The sequence below is a fragment of the Enhydra lutris genome, unplaced genomic scaffold (assembly GCF_002288905.1).
Source record: "Enhydra lutris kenyoni isolate GAN:26980312 unplaced genomic scaffold, ASM228890v2 scaffoldscaffold1, whole genome shotgun sequence".
NCBI lineage: Eukaryota > Metazoa > Chordata > Mammalia > Carnivora > Mustelidae > Enhydra > Enhydra lutris.
The window spans coordinates 19,427,602-19,444,212 of NW_019154085.1; the positions used below are offsets into that span (position 1 = coordinate 19,427,602).

The 16,611-nt window shown below is 41.6% G+C and overlaps 1 protein-coding gene across 2 annotated transcripts; it reads right to left on the reverse strand.

Annotated features, from left to right (window-relative positions):
- Positions 1–6,759: 6,759 nt before the first annotated feature.
- Positions 6,760–8,725, reverse strand: LOC111148152 (gamma-crystallin B). 2 transcript variants are annotated; one of them, XM_022504698.1, is made up of 3 exons: positions 8,698–8,725; positions 8,360–8,602; positions 6,760–7,100 (listed from the first exon to the last, which is right to left on the reverse strand). In XM_022504698.1, the coding sequence occupies exons 1-3, from the start codon at positions 8,704–8,706 to the stop codon at positions 6,825–6,827; spliced, it is 528 nt and encodes a 175-aa protein (XP_022360406.1). In that variant the 5' UTR covers positions 8,707–8,725; the 3' UTR covers positions 6,760–6,824. The 2 variants fall into 2 exon arrangements, with proteins under 2 accessions (XP_022360406.1, XP_022360338.1); XM_022504630.1 differs by having other exon boundaries at positions 8,354–8,602; positions 8,698–8,706.
- Between the last annotated feature and the right edge of the window lie 7,886 nt (positions 8,726–16,611).

Consider the following 16,611-nt stretch of genomic DNA (forward strand, 5'->3'; position numbering starts at 1 on the left):
AATTATTTTTTTCTTTCTTTTTTTTTTTTTTTAAGATTTTATTATTTATTTATTTATTTAACAGAGAGAGAGAGATCACAAGTAGGCAGAGAGGCAGGCAGAGAGAGAGGGGGAAGCAGGCTCCCCGCTGAGCAGAGAGCCCAATGTGGGGCTCCATCCCAGGACCCTGGGATCATGACCCGAGCTGAAAGCAGAGGCTTTAACCCACTGAGCCACCCAGGCGCCCCAATTCTTTTTTCTTTATATGATTTGCCAGTCTAGTGCAGGACACAGATCTGGATTCTGATGTTTTGCTAGTTTTGACTGTGGTGACCTGATGCATAGCTACTAACTCCTCCTTGGCTGGGTCTACTTCAGGTACTAGAAATCAGCTCCTGGAAGTCAGCTTGTGATAAGAACCAAGGGGAAGGTTTCTATGATCAGTGGGTCCCAAACTGAGAAGGTTATTGCTTTTTGGAGTGCTTCCCCTTTCCAGGGTTGGAGAGAGGTGGTAAAGCTTCATAAACTCAGAATGTCCACTTAGTAGCCACATGAACATGGCAAACTACATAGCCTCTCAGAGTCTGAGTTATTTCATAGTACTTGTATCATGGGATATAGAAAGTTGAAAAAGAAAGAAGGGGGAAAAAAGAGAGAGAGAGAAGTATTTGCATTCAGAAGCTGGCCTGGCTTTCAGAGCTAAGCCATGTTATTCCTCTGTTAGGCATAAAGAGTTTCCCAGAATACCAGCTTCAGGAAAGGTTACTCTGAGACTCTGATGCAATGAGACAAAGCAAAGCCAATTCATAATTTTGTCTGAGCACAAGCAAAAACAAAGTCATTGCAGCATCCACACAATACCAAACACCCCCTCTCTCCGTCCTTATGATTAACTGCTCCTTTTTTATCAATTGCAGCTTTATCCTTCTAGGATCCCCCCCCCCCCGCTCCCCACCATGAGAAGACTTATTGAGATAGTCAATCATGAAATTACCCCCATGTTCTGACAACATCCGGTTTAGAGTGAGTTTTTTTAGACTCTTTCCCAAGTCACCCAACCAAAGTGCGAATCCTATAATAATATCCTTTGCTAATACCCTTTGCTGAGACACCCCATGCGTTCCCTGAACAAGTAATAAACCAGCTTGTTCTGTGCCACGTGTCTGGGTGGTCTTCGGCTGAAGGACATTGACATGAGTCAGTGGGATTATGTATATAATGTGTTTGGCACATACTTGGCACAAGTAAGCATTAAGTAAATGTTCCGTGTTAGTAACAGTGCGACATTACTAAGGCTGACTTCAGCCCATTTATCTCCAAACACAGTCAATCCTCTCAAAGATGCCTGAAAAATTTCTCTGCTATAAAGCCATTTTTTAGTTTAAAAAAAAAAGTAGATGTGGAGGGTACTTTAGACATTATCTAGTGGCTTTCAAACTCTAGTGTGCAGAAGGAATCACCTGTGCTTGTTAAAACTGCAAATTGGTCCTATCCTCTCCCAGGATTTTGTATCTTTAGATGTGGAAAAGGCTCCAGTAATCTTTATTTCCAAACAGCACCAGATCATTCTTGGATCAAACTTTAAAAAACACTGTTCTGGTTTATTCTTTTTTTTTTTTCCTTTTAGTAAGAAAAACGTGGTGTAGCCATCCCCAGCCAATGTTTTATTAGTGCGTATACATTATTTTCCTTAAACATGTAGGCAGAAGACTCTCTGTTTTGTTCTACAAAGTTTTATATGCACATAATGACAGAATCAAAGCAGAAATAACAGTACTTAAATGATAGTGATGATTAGATAGGAAACGAGGTGAAGATCTCAGAAAATGCTGAATGCTAAACTTCATTCTTGGGTTCTTTTTTTTGTTTGTTTGTTTTGTTTTGTTTTGTTTTTTGTTTTCCGGATCTTTCTCTCGCTCTCTCCTGGAGCTCCTGTCTTCCCTTCCTTTACCTACCTCTTCAATCTCCCCTCCCCATCACCTGGCCCTGCAGCTGCCTTTCTTGGACTCTCATCATATCTCAGCTGGACTGTCCACAGTCTCCCAACTCTGTCCAGTCTTGCCTTCTTCAAAACTGCGTATCTGCCAGCATGCCAGGGTGATCAGAATCAGAACACCTCAAGTCATGTCACTGCTCTTGCCTGAATGTTTGTGTCTCCTCCAATGCATATGTTGGAACCCTCATCCCCACTGTGGTGATGTCTGGAGATGGGGCCTTGAGAGATAACTAGGTCTCGAGGGTGGAGACATCGTGATAGGATTAGTGTTCTTAGACGCTGGAAAGTTGGGGAAGAGATTGCTTCCTCTCTCTGGATCTACTAGGACCCTGATCTCCGACTTCCCAACCTCCAGAACTGTGGGAAAGAAATGTATGTTGAAATCATTCAGTCCCTGGTGTTTTTGTAGAGCCTGAACTAAGGCAGCCGCTCACCTGCTTGAAACGCTTCACTGGCTCGTATTGTCTCTAGCATTGCGTACTGGTTCCTTAGCATGGCACCGTTGACCTGAAATCCTTTGTCTCCAGACTTCCTGGTGGGTCACACTGGATAACTTGTTTCCCAATGCACAATGTTATTTTCACATTTCTCATTCACCCCCACCCCTGTTTTGCTGAGATATAATTGAAATATTATAAGTGTGAGTTTAAGGTATACAACATATAGATTTGATACATTTATATATTACAAGGTGATTAGCACCATAGTGTAAGCTAATATCTGCATTACCTCCCATAATTAATATTTGTGTGTGTGCATGTGTGTAAACATTTAAGATCTACTCTTTTAGCAAATTTCAAGTATATAATACAGTATTACTAACCATAACCACTATGCTGTACATTAGATGCCCAGATCCTATTCATCTTATAGCTGGAAGTTTATGATATCCTTCTCTTGTTTTTAAATATACCGATCCTTCTCACTGAGATATCAGTTCTGCATTTTTCACCCAGAGAGATTTTACCCTTTTTTTTTTTTGAAGTTTCATCTCAGGTATCAATTCCTCTGTAAAGATTTTCTTGAACCTTTCCTACTCTTCCAGGCTGAATTTAATACTGACAACTTGATTCTATCAAGCATCTTGCTTATGCCACTATAATGGTAATTATTACTTATCTAATTATTTTGTTTAGACATCAGTTTCTTGAAATAAATGAAGGCACCCCCTTTCTGGGCCGGGATTATTCCATCTTTATTTTTGTATTCTCACTAAGTGGCAGAATGAACTGGCACACAAAGGCTACTCAGTAAATGCCTGGAGTTTATGAATGTTATTCCCTGGTCTGAAATCCATTGTTATAATAGCCCATGGGACCTGTTTTGAATGCTCAGCACATCAGGCATACACACTCACATCAAAGTTCAGTATTTGCAAATTTCAATGTGTAGGATGACACAAGCACTCTGCATTTGATCTATTTAATGGGCCTTTGTAACGGGGAGATGAGTAAGCAAAAGAGAGAAAACAGGAATGTTGTGTTGTCCCCTAAACCTTTGGTTCCTTGGTAATTGTGCCTAATTTTTGTGTTTCCTGAGATGTCAAATTAATACCACAACAGCAGTGGCCAATTCTAGAGTATTGTTAGTATCTGAGATCCATCCAGCTGTTGGTCATAACACCCACCTTCCTGCTTCCTAGTAACTAATGTAGCCTTTGTATCACACACAAGCTTGGTTAAATGAGATGCGGTCATTTGATTGGCAGCTACCTGGACGAAACTATGCCAAACGAGGCTGAGTGAGACACCAAGGATCACGGTCACAGCACCAGCCTTGAGTTGTCTTTCTCAGCTTGTCTTTGATGACTATTCAACAGACGACAAGCAGATAAGGGGCAACCAATGACCCACCTCTGTTTAACTCCTATGGCTTTCCATTTGGATCAAATTGGTTTTGGTGTGAAAAGCAGTACATGTCTTCTCACTCAAACGACAGGTGGATGTGATGGTCATTTTTATTTTAACAACCCCACAAGAAAATTTGAACCCCTAAGGTCTAGAGGGGAGGGAATAAGACAGTGGCATCATCCAGACCTAACCCTGTGGCAGCAAGGTGGGATAACTGGGGAGGGAAGCCATAATGAGGGATAACCTTGGAGGGTATAACTTAATATAGCAGTTTGTGGCACTTCTTCATGGGATGACTTCAGTTTCTTTGCTTAGTGGTTCTTACATAAGATGAGATTGGCCAGAAGACACAATACGTTCAAAAGGAGAAAAGAGGGAAAAAGGAAGAAAAAGATTTAGAATCTGACGCTCACTTTGGCAACATGCATACTAAAATGAGAGTGCTACAGAGAAGATTAACATGGCCCTTCACAAGGATGACATGCAAATTCTTGAAACATTCCATATTGAAAAAAAAGATTCAACATGTGGACTTACTATAAACTAGGATATATAGGAAATAGTGGTGTGTATAGGGTATACAGGCTGACACTGGGGTTATCTTGAATTGTTTTTTATCTTCATGGGGAAAAAGGTTAGTGGGATCCTGTGGGATATCCCTTCTCCCATTCTTCTCTTGGAGACTGCTTTCCTCTCAAACCTTTCCCCTCTTTGAGGTTCCAGTGGGTACTTTTTAGAGCAGAAGGTGAGAAGGAGGAGGCATAGGTAAGGAACTAGTTTGGTTGTATCCCCCTCTGCCCATCCCCCACCTCCCTCTGTTGATTGTCTTTAATGCTGGGATTAGAGGGAGGATACCATTCTCTTCGCCTGTTCCCCTGGGACGGGATGGAAACACAATTTTCAAGAAGAAAAACTTGATCAGTGACATCCAGGATCTCTAATTTTATGTATTTTGGCTTCAAATGTTTCAGGATCATTTCCAGGTCCGAAGTCTGTGATTTTTATGCCTACCAAGCAAATAAAGTAACATTCAGCACTGCAGGAAGCTTTTGGCTTTCCAATTTATGTCTGCTATGTTATGACTGGCAAACAGAGAACTCTGGCTAATGTCTCCAGGGAGCCAACACTAGTGCTGGGAGTTTAAGGGTTGAAGAACTGGGATTTAGGAAAAATCAATAGCAAATAATTCAAGAATCTGACTTTTTTCCCAGGGAAAGAACTTTTCTAAATAGCCTAACCATGTGCAACCAGTTTGCCCTGAACACTCCTGATTCATGCCTCTTGCCCTGGTATAATCCCTAATAGCACACTCTTTTGCTCTCAAAAATGATTCAGGTTAAGCAACAAATTAGATGCGTGTTCTGTTCACAAGCCACATGGATGGTCGATATGGAGCCCTGGAAAGCATGGGAAGGAAAGAGACTATAAAAAATGAACAGCCATGTGGGAACAGCTAAGAACAAGGGAGAGACAAGCAAGAATGAGAAAGAAACCAGGCCACCCAGCAGCAGGTTGGAACTTGCAGATTGTTTAGAGCATGGCCACATGATATTAAATTTGATATTGTTGTACTTCTGTGATCTAAACTCCCCTCACATTCTCTGTAATGATGTTGGCTGCCCACAGGAATGTTTTATGTGAGAGATGGTTCAGGAGCCCAAGGAAAAGGAGCTATATCTCCCCCCCACCCCCCAAATTTATCCTGCATGATGTGGGTCACATGGGAGAAGACAAGATGACCCATCCAATGCAGGACTTCAGAGTGTAGGGTGACTGGGGAAAGCATACATAACTCATTCCCTTTCCAGAATCACAAGAGATATTGAATACGTATGTGTCAGAGAATGTGAGTACACAAGGCTCCCCCTCCATGTGAGAAGACATTTCAGCCATTTCATTAAAATCTCAAAGAATGGGCTACGTTAGATAGATTTTGACCTGAAACTGTCATCTTCGTTGTGGAACTTTGTAAGAAACAGACAAAAAAACCCATATTTAATTACTGCAGGGTGCTACTAGGGATGCTGTTTGCTCAGTGTTCTCTTTACTAGGAAACTTTCTTTGAGGTTTCAGTACTGGGAATAGTTAGGCTAGTCTTGGATAATTCCTTTATTTGTCTCATGGACTCTGTTAGTCATGGAACTGATCTTGTTTCCTCTCTGTCTTAGCTCCTGGATTCAAATCTGGCTCTAACCTACAACCGACAAAGTGCCTTAGAACATGGGACTTGGGCTCGAACTTCATTCCTGGAAGATAAATATCCCCAAAGGAAACATATATACAGTCAAACAAACTTCTCCAGTAAATGTCAATTCCTTGTTTTCCATTTAGTATTACTTTCCAGGTATGGTCATAATTCTTTACTTCCTATTAAAGTGATAGGAGGCTGAATTCCCTATGTGTATGTGGTTTTTGGTAGAAATCCTGAAATTCTTCTATAAAAGAAGACAGTGAATTCTATTTGCACTGGAAGTCTCCTGGAGGAATGAGGTATTGACATGGAATTGCCTGCTGTTAGAAGGATAAAGAACGCAAGAGGGGAGGGTGACAAGTCCGTTCATTTGTTTTTGAACCTAAAGGAAGTATGTAGATGCTGAGATGACTTTCCTCATTAGCTAAGATTTAGACTATATAGAAAAGACGATGGAGATAAACTACAAGGATAACTTGGAGTGTTACAGTAAGTCCTAGTTTAACATTATAGCTGCAAATTTATCCTTTTAAGACTAACCATAAATGTCTTTAGCCCAGTTGAATTGAACCCTGAGCCTACATGGTTTAGTCTTTAAAAGAATGCTAGCAATGATATCCTTTACTTTATCCCCCTTACAAGACATCATTTCCAGTCATGAAAACTTCTGTCATTATATTTGGCTAAATGCCATTATTGTTTACAAAGTTTTAATAGATTTAAAGAAAAGCAGGACTCCATAGTGCCAGAAACACAAGCTAAATATTTTATTGGACTCTAAAGGAGAAAAGTGGAGAACATAAATACTTTAGTAAAGATCCATTACTCGTCTGAAAGAGCCAACTTTGGCATTCATGGCCCCCCAGTCAAGGTATCTCCTATACTCCCCAGGCCTCAGAAGGTACTGCCGTCCCCTGTAGCTGGGCATCTCATAAAGGACCCAGCAGCCATCCAGCACGTTGAGGGAGTGGATTTCATTGAGATGGAAGCGGTCCTGAAGAGAGAGACAATCATCTGTGGTCTCTGACATTTGTCCTCTGAAGTCATCTTGCTCATAGATCCTCATTCTGAATGTGCCAGAGTGCTGAGGAGGCAGACAGAAAAGCAAAGGTAAAATGAAGACAGATGGAGAGAAATTAAAGTTTTATCTCCTACACCTCCCTGGTCCCACCAGCCCAGAATTTCCTGCAGTCTGGGTTTGCTTCCAGAACAATCACGTTACAGTGTTAAAGAGCCTTCCTGCTCCCATCACCACCGCCCCCCGCCTCCTCACCAGGCATCTAAGGATTTCTGGGCCATACTAGGGACAGACCTCAGCAGCCCTTCAGTGCTATTCACCTGGTTCTGTCCTTGGCAGCTAAGGTTTGTCTCAGATAAAATTGATCACATTAGGGCTTATTATTACAGAAGGTCCTTCTCAAAGAAGAAAATTGTAAGGCATTGGAAAGCAAAGTCTTGATCTAGTACTCTGGTGAAAAAGAATCAACATTTAGCTATTTTCTCTAATATTTTTGGTTTTGTGTACACCATGGAACATAAGATTGCTAAGCTTTTGTAGAAAAGAAGATTACACATTTTCTTTGTCTCTGTTTTGATCACCTCAGTGTCACTTCACATTTCAACCCATCTGACCCTTGAGTTTCCTTTCTGGTCTCTTCCCTCGCCATCTTCATTTCCCTCAGCAGCAAAAATCATCTCCATTGAGCTCTGTTTGGAGGATAGTATACCCCATGCCTTCCACACTCCAGCACGTTCTTCTGACAACTGTGCAAATTACTCTCTAGGAAATACTCAATCCCCAACTTTCAGTTTGGAGTTGGCCTTCCCTCTAGTTTATACCACTGAGCAAGCTAATAAATACTGACCATGAAATTAGAGTAAAAACCAGAAGACAGTGCCTATCTTCTCCAAGAAGATCATTAAAAAGAAAAGTGAGCCAAAGCAAGCGAGTGTGTTTTTATCAATTAAGCAGACCCAGATTGTATCTAGAAGTTTTGATATATTATTTCTGAGTGGATACCACTCAGAATGACGACTTTGGGGAGCTGTATCTTAAACACATAACAACTTCTGTTTTCCCAATGTGCTGTTTTCTCTCAATTAGTCTTTGGCTTTTTAATTTTTTTTATTACATTTAAAATACAAAAATCTGGGAAGGTGAAAATACAAGCTGCAGAGTTCATGAAGAATGGCTTCCCGTCTGAGACCTCCTCCTTTGGAGTGCAGGCAGTGGGCTCACTCTCGCTTTCTGCTCTCCAGCTGGAATGATTTGGTTGAAAAATGGTATTTGTTCATGGTTTTCACTTCCAAAGAGACCAGAGACGAGGACAGAGCCACACTCACCTGGGGGATGAGGCGGCAGGAGCGGATGGAGTCGCTGAGGCCCAGCCACTGCTGGTAGTCCGGGTAGTCCCCGCGTCGCAGGAAGTACTGGTGGCCCTGGTAGTTGGGGCGCTCATAGAGCATCCAGCAGCCGCTGTCCACGCGGATGGAGTTGCAGCGGCTGAAGTAGGGCTGCAGGTTGGGGCAGTCGCTGCTGCACTCGTAGCAGCGGCCCTGGAAGCCGCGGTCCTCGTAGAAGGTGATCTGCAAAATGGAAGATGTGGGAGCATGAGGCGATTTGCCCCCGCTGAAGAGGCTGAGCCGGGGCCAACCCTGTGCCTCAGCTACCCGGCCCTTACCTTTCCCATTTTGGAGCGAGTGAGCAAGAGGCGTTGGCTGGGTGCTGTGAGGGCCGAGGGGGAGTGCCGCTGTATATATAGCAGCCCTGACTGCTGCCTCCGCAGGAAATCACACAAAAGGGGCCCATTTCGGTGAGTAAGGGGATTTGCCAGCTCCCTGCTCCTCCTCCCCCTGGCCATTGGGGTTAGCTGAATGGTTTACTCTCATTCTTTCTGGTAGGTTCGGGTTGTTCTAATTCACTAAAGCTGTTGTTGCCACCAAAATGAAAAGAGTCTTTACTCTTTTAGTTGAGCAAGAGGATGAGCGAAATTCTATCCCCGTGCTTTTATTTTGTCTCCTACTCTGCTTAGTTGGCTCCTCAAAGGTAATTAAACTAAGTAATGTATTCTGCTCTGGGACTGGTGGTTGGTTTTGTTTTTTAACTTTCATTAAAAATCAGAATTTAAACAATAAGGAGTCTTACGGAAGAGGGCATCAAGTGAAATAATCTGTGACGGTGCTTTAAAAAGCATAAAGCATAGTTCAAATTTGAGACTCTGTGGTCATTATTGTTGTTATTTTGGGGTCTATCTTGAGTAAAATTGATACTTGACTGGAAATTTGTAGGCTCCTGGAGGCTGGGAATACTTTCTGACTCCTTTCTGCCTCTGGGCCTAGAACAGAGGGTTGGCACATGGTAGACCCTCAATACTTGGCTTTGACCTGAAAGAAAGCAGATAGGTAAGGCCTTCCTCCTTTTCCTCACAGCTCCCCAAGAGTCCAAATCCTTCCTCCTGCTGGTGCTGCTCAGAGTACTGCTAGTTCTTTTTTGTCTCTGCCCCCTTCAACGTCCAAAGATCTTTCTTCCTCATCACCATTAGATACTCTTGCTCACTTGATAAGGGAGGTTTGAGTTAGTGGAAGGAGTAATGTCGAAACCTTCAAAATACCAATGGTCTCCATCCGCAGACTTCTGAGATGTTGGAGAGCACCCAAACCAGACAACAGAGCCTCTCGGTCTCATGAACTTCACAGTGTAGTATGGGGACTCCTGAGGTCCCTGAGACACTTTCAAGGGGTTCATAAGGTCAAAAACAGTTTTCATAACAATACCAAGGAGTTAGTGACCCTTTACACTCTTATTCTTGTACAGGTATAAAGTGGAGTTTTCCCAGAGGCTATAGGAAATAAAGGAGACTTGTACAAATGTAAAGCAATTCCAATCTTTTTGTTAATTATTTTTGCTTTGGAAAATACAGTTATTATCCATAAAAATATGTTATTTATATTAACATGTAATAGGCTTTCCACCTAAGGCCTTGCTTGGGTCAGAGGCCTATACTCGGACTTCTCAGTTATCTAGCCAGCTTTCAATGTTAGACCATCAGGGACTTGGATGGGGTCGGGTGGGGGGTGAGTGGTAATTTCAGGACCTGTACCATTGGTTGGTAGAGGAGTAGGCACTAGCAAGTGACACTAACTGTGACCACCTACCCTGCCTGTCCCATGCCTTGCTTTCACAGTGCTTCCTGTGAGGTTATTTTTCTTCCCAGTACTTATAAACACCATGATATTGTTCAATAGGCATCACTGGTGGAGAACTTATTCAGGGATCAATGCCTACACACATCCACAGGCACTTCTGCAGTTTCCATTACTGCTTGTGTCATCCTGGGAAAATCACTTAACTTTCCCAGGCTTCTGTTTCTCCATTTATGAAATAGGAGTGGGGATGAAAATCAATCGCGATAATGAACTCGAAAGTACGTGATAAATTGTAAAGTAATACCAGTAGTAAAAAAATCATATCATTCATATTAATAAATGCTAAAGATGATAATATTAATAGGACTTCTTGGTACATCAATCAAAAATAAAATATGAATGTGTTTCTGAGTGTCGACACCACAGTGTCTACACTTTTCCTTATTGTATGGAGACTAAGTGCGATCCGCAAATAATATCATATATTGAGATGTTTTGGTCTAACTTAGCAAAGATCTTCTGTTTGGTAATTTTGATTTCACAATCAAATGATGACAACCATTTGCATGTGATCTTGAAGCAAGGTGCCAAGAAAAGGAATAATGTAGGCAAGGGCTGTGCAGTTAGAGCAAATAGAGTCCTTGAGGTTCACCCACCGCTGGTGGCAGATGCCCCAGCCCGGCACAGGCAGCTCCTGCTGTCCACTTGCATGTGCTAAGTGGGCGTAGCTAAAGCAGGTCTGCAGGCCGAAGTGGTCACTGCTGCATGCATAGGAGTTAATCTGCAATGGAACACGCCTACAGTAAGGGAAATACCCACCAAGAACACATTACCATGAGTTTCATTGGCAAGACCCCGTTCTAGCCCCATCCATGCTGGTGAACTGCAGATGCCGAAGCCACCGCTGGCATCAGTGTAATAAAGGCTCAGGTACGTGTGCTTACATGCACGTGTGCGCACATTTCGGATCCATTAGATGATTTAGGCCTGACTTGGCTAACAGTAGAATTTCGCTTTTTTTCCTCATAGTTCTATTACCAATGCTGTCTTCTCCATGTGTTCAATTTTTATTTTTCATTATATTATAGCTTCTAAAGTGCTTTGGAGGTCTTTGAAGCAGCGTGGGAGGGAACGTTGATGTGTAAAGGACAAGTCAGAAATGTCCCTGCTCATTATTTGATTAAGCCTTTTCATGTTTAAAGAGAGAAATAATAGGTATAGACACAATTCACGTTGAAAACAGTGGGGACGTTTGTTTTAAATCATAGCAGCCTGGGAGGGCCAACTAGGGAGAAAATGTGTTTCCATTTTGCCTTCTAAATTCAAGATGTCTGTGAGGATCTGGACCAAGGGAGGGGAGCCATTCCTTGATACAGGAACATCTTCTCTTCTCAGAAGCATATCAAATCTCACCCAGTCTAGGCAGCTTACATCCCTCTTCTAGGACAGATCCTCTCCAAACCAGCTTTTCCTTGGCTGTCCCTTCTCCGAGCATCTACCTCCCTTCATCACCACCCAGCTTAGCTCCACCTTTCTCATAGAATTTCTTCTTTTCCTTGTCTTCAGCAAGGTTATGAACTCGAGAATAAGGGCCATATCACACTTCTTTATCCCTCATCACGATGTATTAGTTAAGTAGGTGGATAAATAGAGCCCTGCCAACATGAAGACCATGAAAAAACAAAGATTCTGTTTTGGGAAATGAGAACTCTCCCATGTGAGGTCACCCATGTGGATGTTCAGAGACACAGAAACCACTTTCTCCCACTCACTCAGCTACCACTCTCTGGTTCTGATGCCCTCTGCTTCTGCCTGTCCTTGCTGACATGGGAGGACTTGGAGGGAGGTTAAAAATGGCCCCCAAACCCCAGACTGCTGTGTGCCCACAGCACCCACAGCTTTCCTGCGGGGTGGGGAGTTGTTAGAGCACCACCAGGGCTATGCTGTTAAAGTCTCAGAACTTACTTCTAGCGGGTAAGGGAGAGAGAAGAGGAGTGGGCCTGAGAAAGAGAACAAAAATGAAAGAAAAAGTGGTAGACAACATTTTTGTGAGGGAAAATAATAAGGGAGATTTTTAGCTATTTCCTTGTAGTTTTTCATATTATACTTTTAAAAAGATTTATTTATTTATTTATTTGAAAGCGAGAGAGAGAGAGAGAGAGAGCGAGAGCGAGCAAGGGAGGGGGAGGGGGAAGGAAGTGGACTCCCCACTGGGTGCAGAGTCCAGTGTGGGTGCTTCTTGTACTCTAGAAGATGGATGGATCAATGGAATGAGACTTCAGGTCCTGATGCTGTTAAGACAGGCTTCATTATGTCTCTTTGTATTATCAGCCAACAGCCCTGTCTAATTATGTTGGAGGTTAAGGCACTGAAGCCACTGAGCCTTTTACCAGTATTATTTGAATACTGAGTATAACTGTAAAATTATGAACAGGTTTTTTTTTGTTCCGTTTTTAATAACTGCAAAACTCCCTTTGGAAGCACTGGTCTTATTTAAATCAGAACTAAAATTTAGAAAGCTGTATAAGGTCCTCTAGGAAGGAGCTCATGGTTAAATAAACTTGTAGATCAAAATATTTGAATGGATCTGATATAATCCTGGTTTCTTCTAAAAACAAAATCATTCATTTCGGAGCCATTATAGTTGCCTGAGGCCTGTTAGAAGCCTGAGTGGAAATAGTTCATCACCCTTCTCCTTCCCCTCCACACAAATGATGGCTTTCCCTGAAGCATTTGCAGACTTCTTTCCTGTCTGGTAACCAGTCTCAAGTGAAATCTCTTGAGTTCATCAGCACGTCATTGACATGCCCCTGCTGAAGGAAGCCGTGTCTACTTTCATTTAAGCGGTTAGGATTGAAACCGCAGCAAACCTTTTAGCACTCCCCTGGCTCATGATGATGAAAATAATAATAGGTAATAATAAATAGCCTACTATATAAAGAGTGTCTGGTCTGTTCCTGACATTGTACAAGGAATTTTATACAAAGTACATCATGTAGCCAACACGGCACAATTATTGTGGGAACTTCCCCCAAATGTTTGTGAGATCTTGGGCAAGAACATAAATAGAGGGCACCTGGGTGGCTCAGGTCATAGTCCCAGGGTCCTGGGATCAAGCTCCATATCGGACTCTCTGCTCAGTGGGAAGCCTGCTTCTCCCTCCTCCATTCCCCCTGCGTATGCTCCTTCTCTCAATGTCTCTCTCTGTCAAATAAATAAATAAAATCTTAAAAAAAACCATAAATAGAGCATCTTTTACCTCTTCCCTCCTCTCTTTTCACGTCCTCACATGTCCACACTCTATCTACGTGTTTCTTGCCCCGCTCCAATTCCTACAAATGGCTGCCTTTACTACGAGTGTCTTTAGGAGGATAGGCCTGGTGACGACTCTTTTCTAGGTCTTGGAAACAAGGGTCTAAATAGAGGGAATTCTGGAGCTTCAGGTAAAAGGAGTGTGGTCTAGAAAAAGTGTCGGTTTGTCCCCAAGTTTCCACAGATTCCTGTTCTGTGGAGAAGACTGTATGTAGCTGGAGGAGGCCAGAGTAAGACTCTCAGAGGCATATGGTTCAGGAGAAGATCTGTGACTGCCCAAGCCTAATCATAGTACTGATCACTATAGAGAAACAAATCCGAAAAGGTAAAGAGAGCCAGTAAGTGGAGGAACTGGGAATTGAACTCAGGTGTGTCAGCCTCCAAGGCCTAAACTAATTGCCTCTGGATGTAACAATGGCTTGTTTTAGATGTTACCTTTCTAGGTGTGCCAATCTTATATCTTCCCTAAATTATATACTTCTCAATGTCATGCTTTTCTTTTAATTTATTAAAGGCCTAGCATCCTACTAGCCTGCAGTGCCCCTACCAACCTGAGTATCTTTGTCTTTAACCAGAGCTCTGGTAAGTTGTAGTGGACTCTTCAATTAACTGATTGCTGCCAGGTTGAAAAAATAGGCATTACCTGACTATAAAAGGCTCTGTAATCCCTTATTCACTTATTTAGGTCCAGACCTCTAAGACAGTGGTAATGGATACCTGTCAAAGGGACATTGAAGATGTTCACATTTTCTTTCCTTAAAGGAATTTCCTAGAAAACAACTATTTTTTTTCTGATGTGTTTTCCTTATAATGTCCACATATATATAAGACAATTATACACAACTGATGGAGTGATGACTACTACTTACTAAGCCTTTGCTCTATGCTGACTTCTTTACAGGAGGTAGCTCATTTAATCCTCATAAGATCATGCAAGAGGGAAAACTGAGGCTCAGGGAGATAAGTAACTTGCTCAAGGTCACCCAGCTGTTAGGTGGAAGCCAGGAACCGAGTCTGTGGAGCTCAGTGCCTACATTGGTAACCACTGAGATACCACACCTTGAAACCTGGTAGAGTCTTCAATTATCAGAGCTGGAAGGAAACATGGAACTCATCTTGTCCAGACCCTTCATTTTATAGAGAGGGAAACTTGTGGTATGAGTATGCTTTGTGAGAGCAAATGCGGGTTTCCTAAGCCTTTCAGTTCACCAGATTAAAACAAAACCAAAACCTAAATTAACAAAATTATTTTCAGTTGGATATGTCACCTGGTTTTTCATTTTTGGTTAAAACAGAGTTCATATGTCATTAGTCACCCAACTAGAGGACAACATATGATGATTTAGCCAGGCCAGCAACAAAACCTTAAATCTTCTGCATGTTTGAAATTAATAAGAGCCACAACGTTTTGATAATATGTGTATCTATGTATTTATTATTTATCCTGTAAGTTCCTTCCATGAGAAGGAATCTTATTTTAGAAGAGTCTTCATTACTTAAGGTTCTGTACAGAATATTATTTTTTTTAAAGATTCTTTCCTTCCTTCCTCCGCCCTTTCTCCTTCTCTTCTCTTCTCTTCTCTTCTCTTCTCTTCCCTTCCCTTCCCTCTCCTCTCCTCTCTCCTCTCCTCTCCTCTCCTCTCCTCTCCTCTCCTCTCTCCTCTCCTCTCCTCTCCTCTCATTTCTTTCTGTAATCTCTATACCCAATCTGGGGCTCCAACTCACAACCTTGAGATCAAGAGTTGCATGCCCTACTGACAGCCAGTCACCCCAGAGCATTAGTTTTTAAGTGATCTTTATTAGGCTATAATTCACATACTCTGCAGTTGGTTCATTTAAAGTATATAATTAATGTTTTCAATACGTTCATAGATGTGTACAACCATTGCTACAGTCAATTTAAGAACATGTTTGTCACTACAGTGAGAAATCGTGTGCTTTTTAGTTTCATCCCCTTATCTACCCATTCCTCCCAGCCCTAAGCAACCACTAATCAATTTACTGCTCTGTAGATTTGCCCATTCTGGATATTTCATATCAATGGAATCCTATAATATACATACTTTTGTGACTGGCTTCTTTCACTTTGCATAATGTTTTCAAGATTCATCCATGTTATAGCACGTATCAGTATTTCATTCCTTTTTATGGCCAAATAGTATTCCATAATATGGATATATCACATTTTATTGCTCTCTTCATCCATTTATAGACTTCGGGGTTGTTTTCGCCTTCCGGCTATTGTGAATAGTACTGCTATAAACACTCATGTATAAGTTTGTGTTTGAACACTGCTTTCAATTCTTTTGACTATATATCTAGAAGTAGAATCGCTGAATCATATGATAACTCTATGTTTAACTAAGGAATGCCAAACTATTTTCCATAGCAGCTGCACCATTTTACATTCCCACCAGCAATTTATGAGAGTTCCAATCTCTCTACATCTTTACCAATATTTCTTACTTTCTAGGGCTTCTTCCCCCAAATATCCTAGTGGCTACTAAGTGGTAGCCCATTGTGGTTTTAATTTGAATTTCCCTAAGAACTAATGATGTTGAACATCTTTTAATTTGTTTATTGGCCGTTTATATATCTTCTTTAGAAAGATATATATTCAAGTCTTTTGCCCACCTTTTAATAATGTTGCTTGTCTTTGTGTTATTGAGTTGTAAGATACATACAACATCTGTTGTTTCCCGAGTTACTAATTGTAGTCATTCTGACAAGTGTGAGGTGGTATCTTATTGAGGTTTTGATTTGTATTTCCCAGATGGTGAGTGACATTGAGCATTTTTTCATGTGTCTATTAGCCATTTGTATGTCTTCTTTGGAGAAAAGTCTGTTTACGTCTTCTGCTCATTTCTTAACTGGGTTATTTATTTTTTGGGTGTTGAGTTTAAGCTTTTTATAGATTTTGGGTACTAGCCCTTTATCTAATATGTCATTTGCAAACATCCTCTCCCATTCCATAGGTTGTCTTTTAGTTTTATTGATTGTTTCCTTTGCTGTGCAGAAGCTTTTTATCTTGAGGAGGTCCCAATAGTTCACTTTTGCTTTTGTTTCCCTCGCCTCCAGAGATGTGTCTAGTAAGAAGTTACTACGTTCACTTTCTTGATAGTGTCCTTTGATTCACA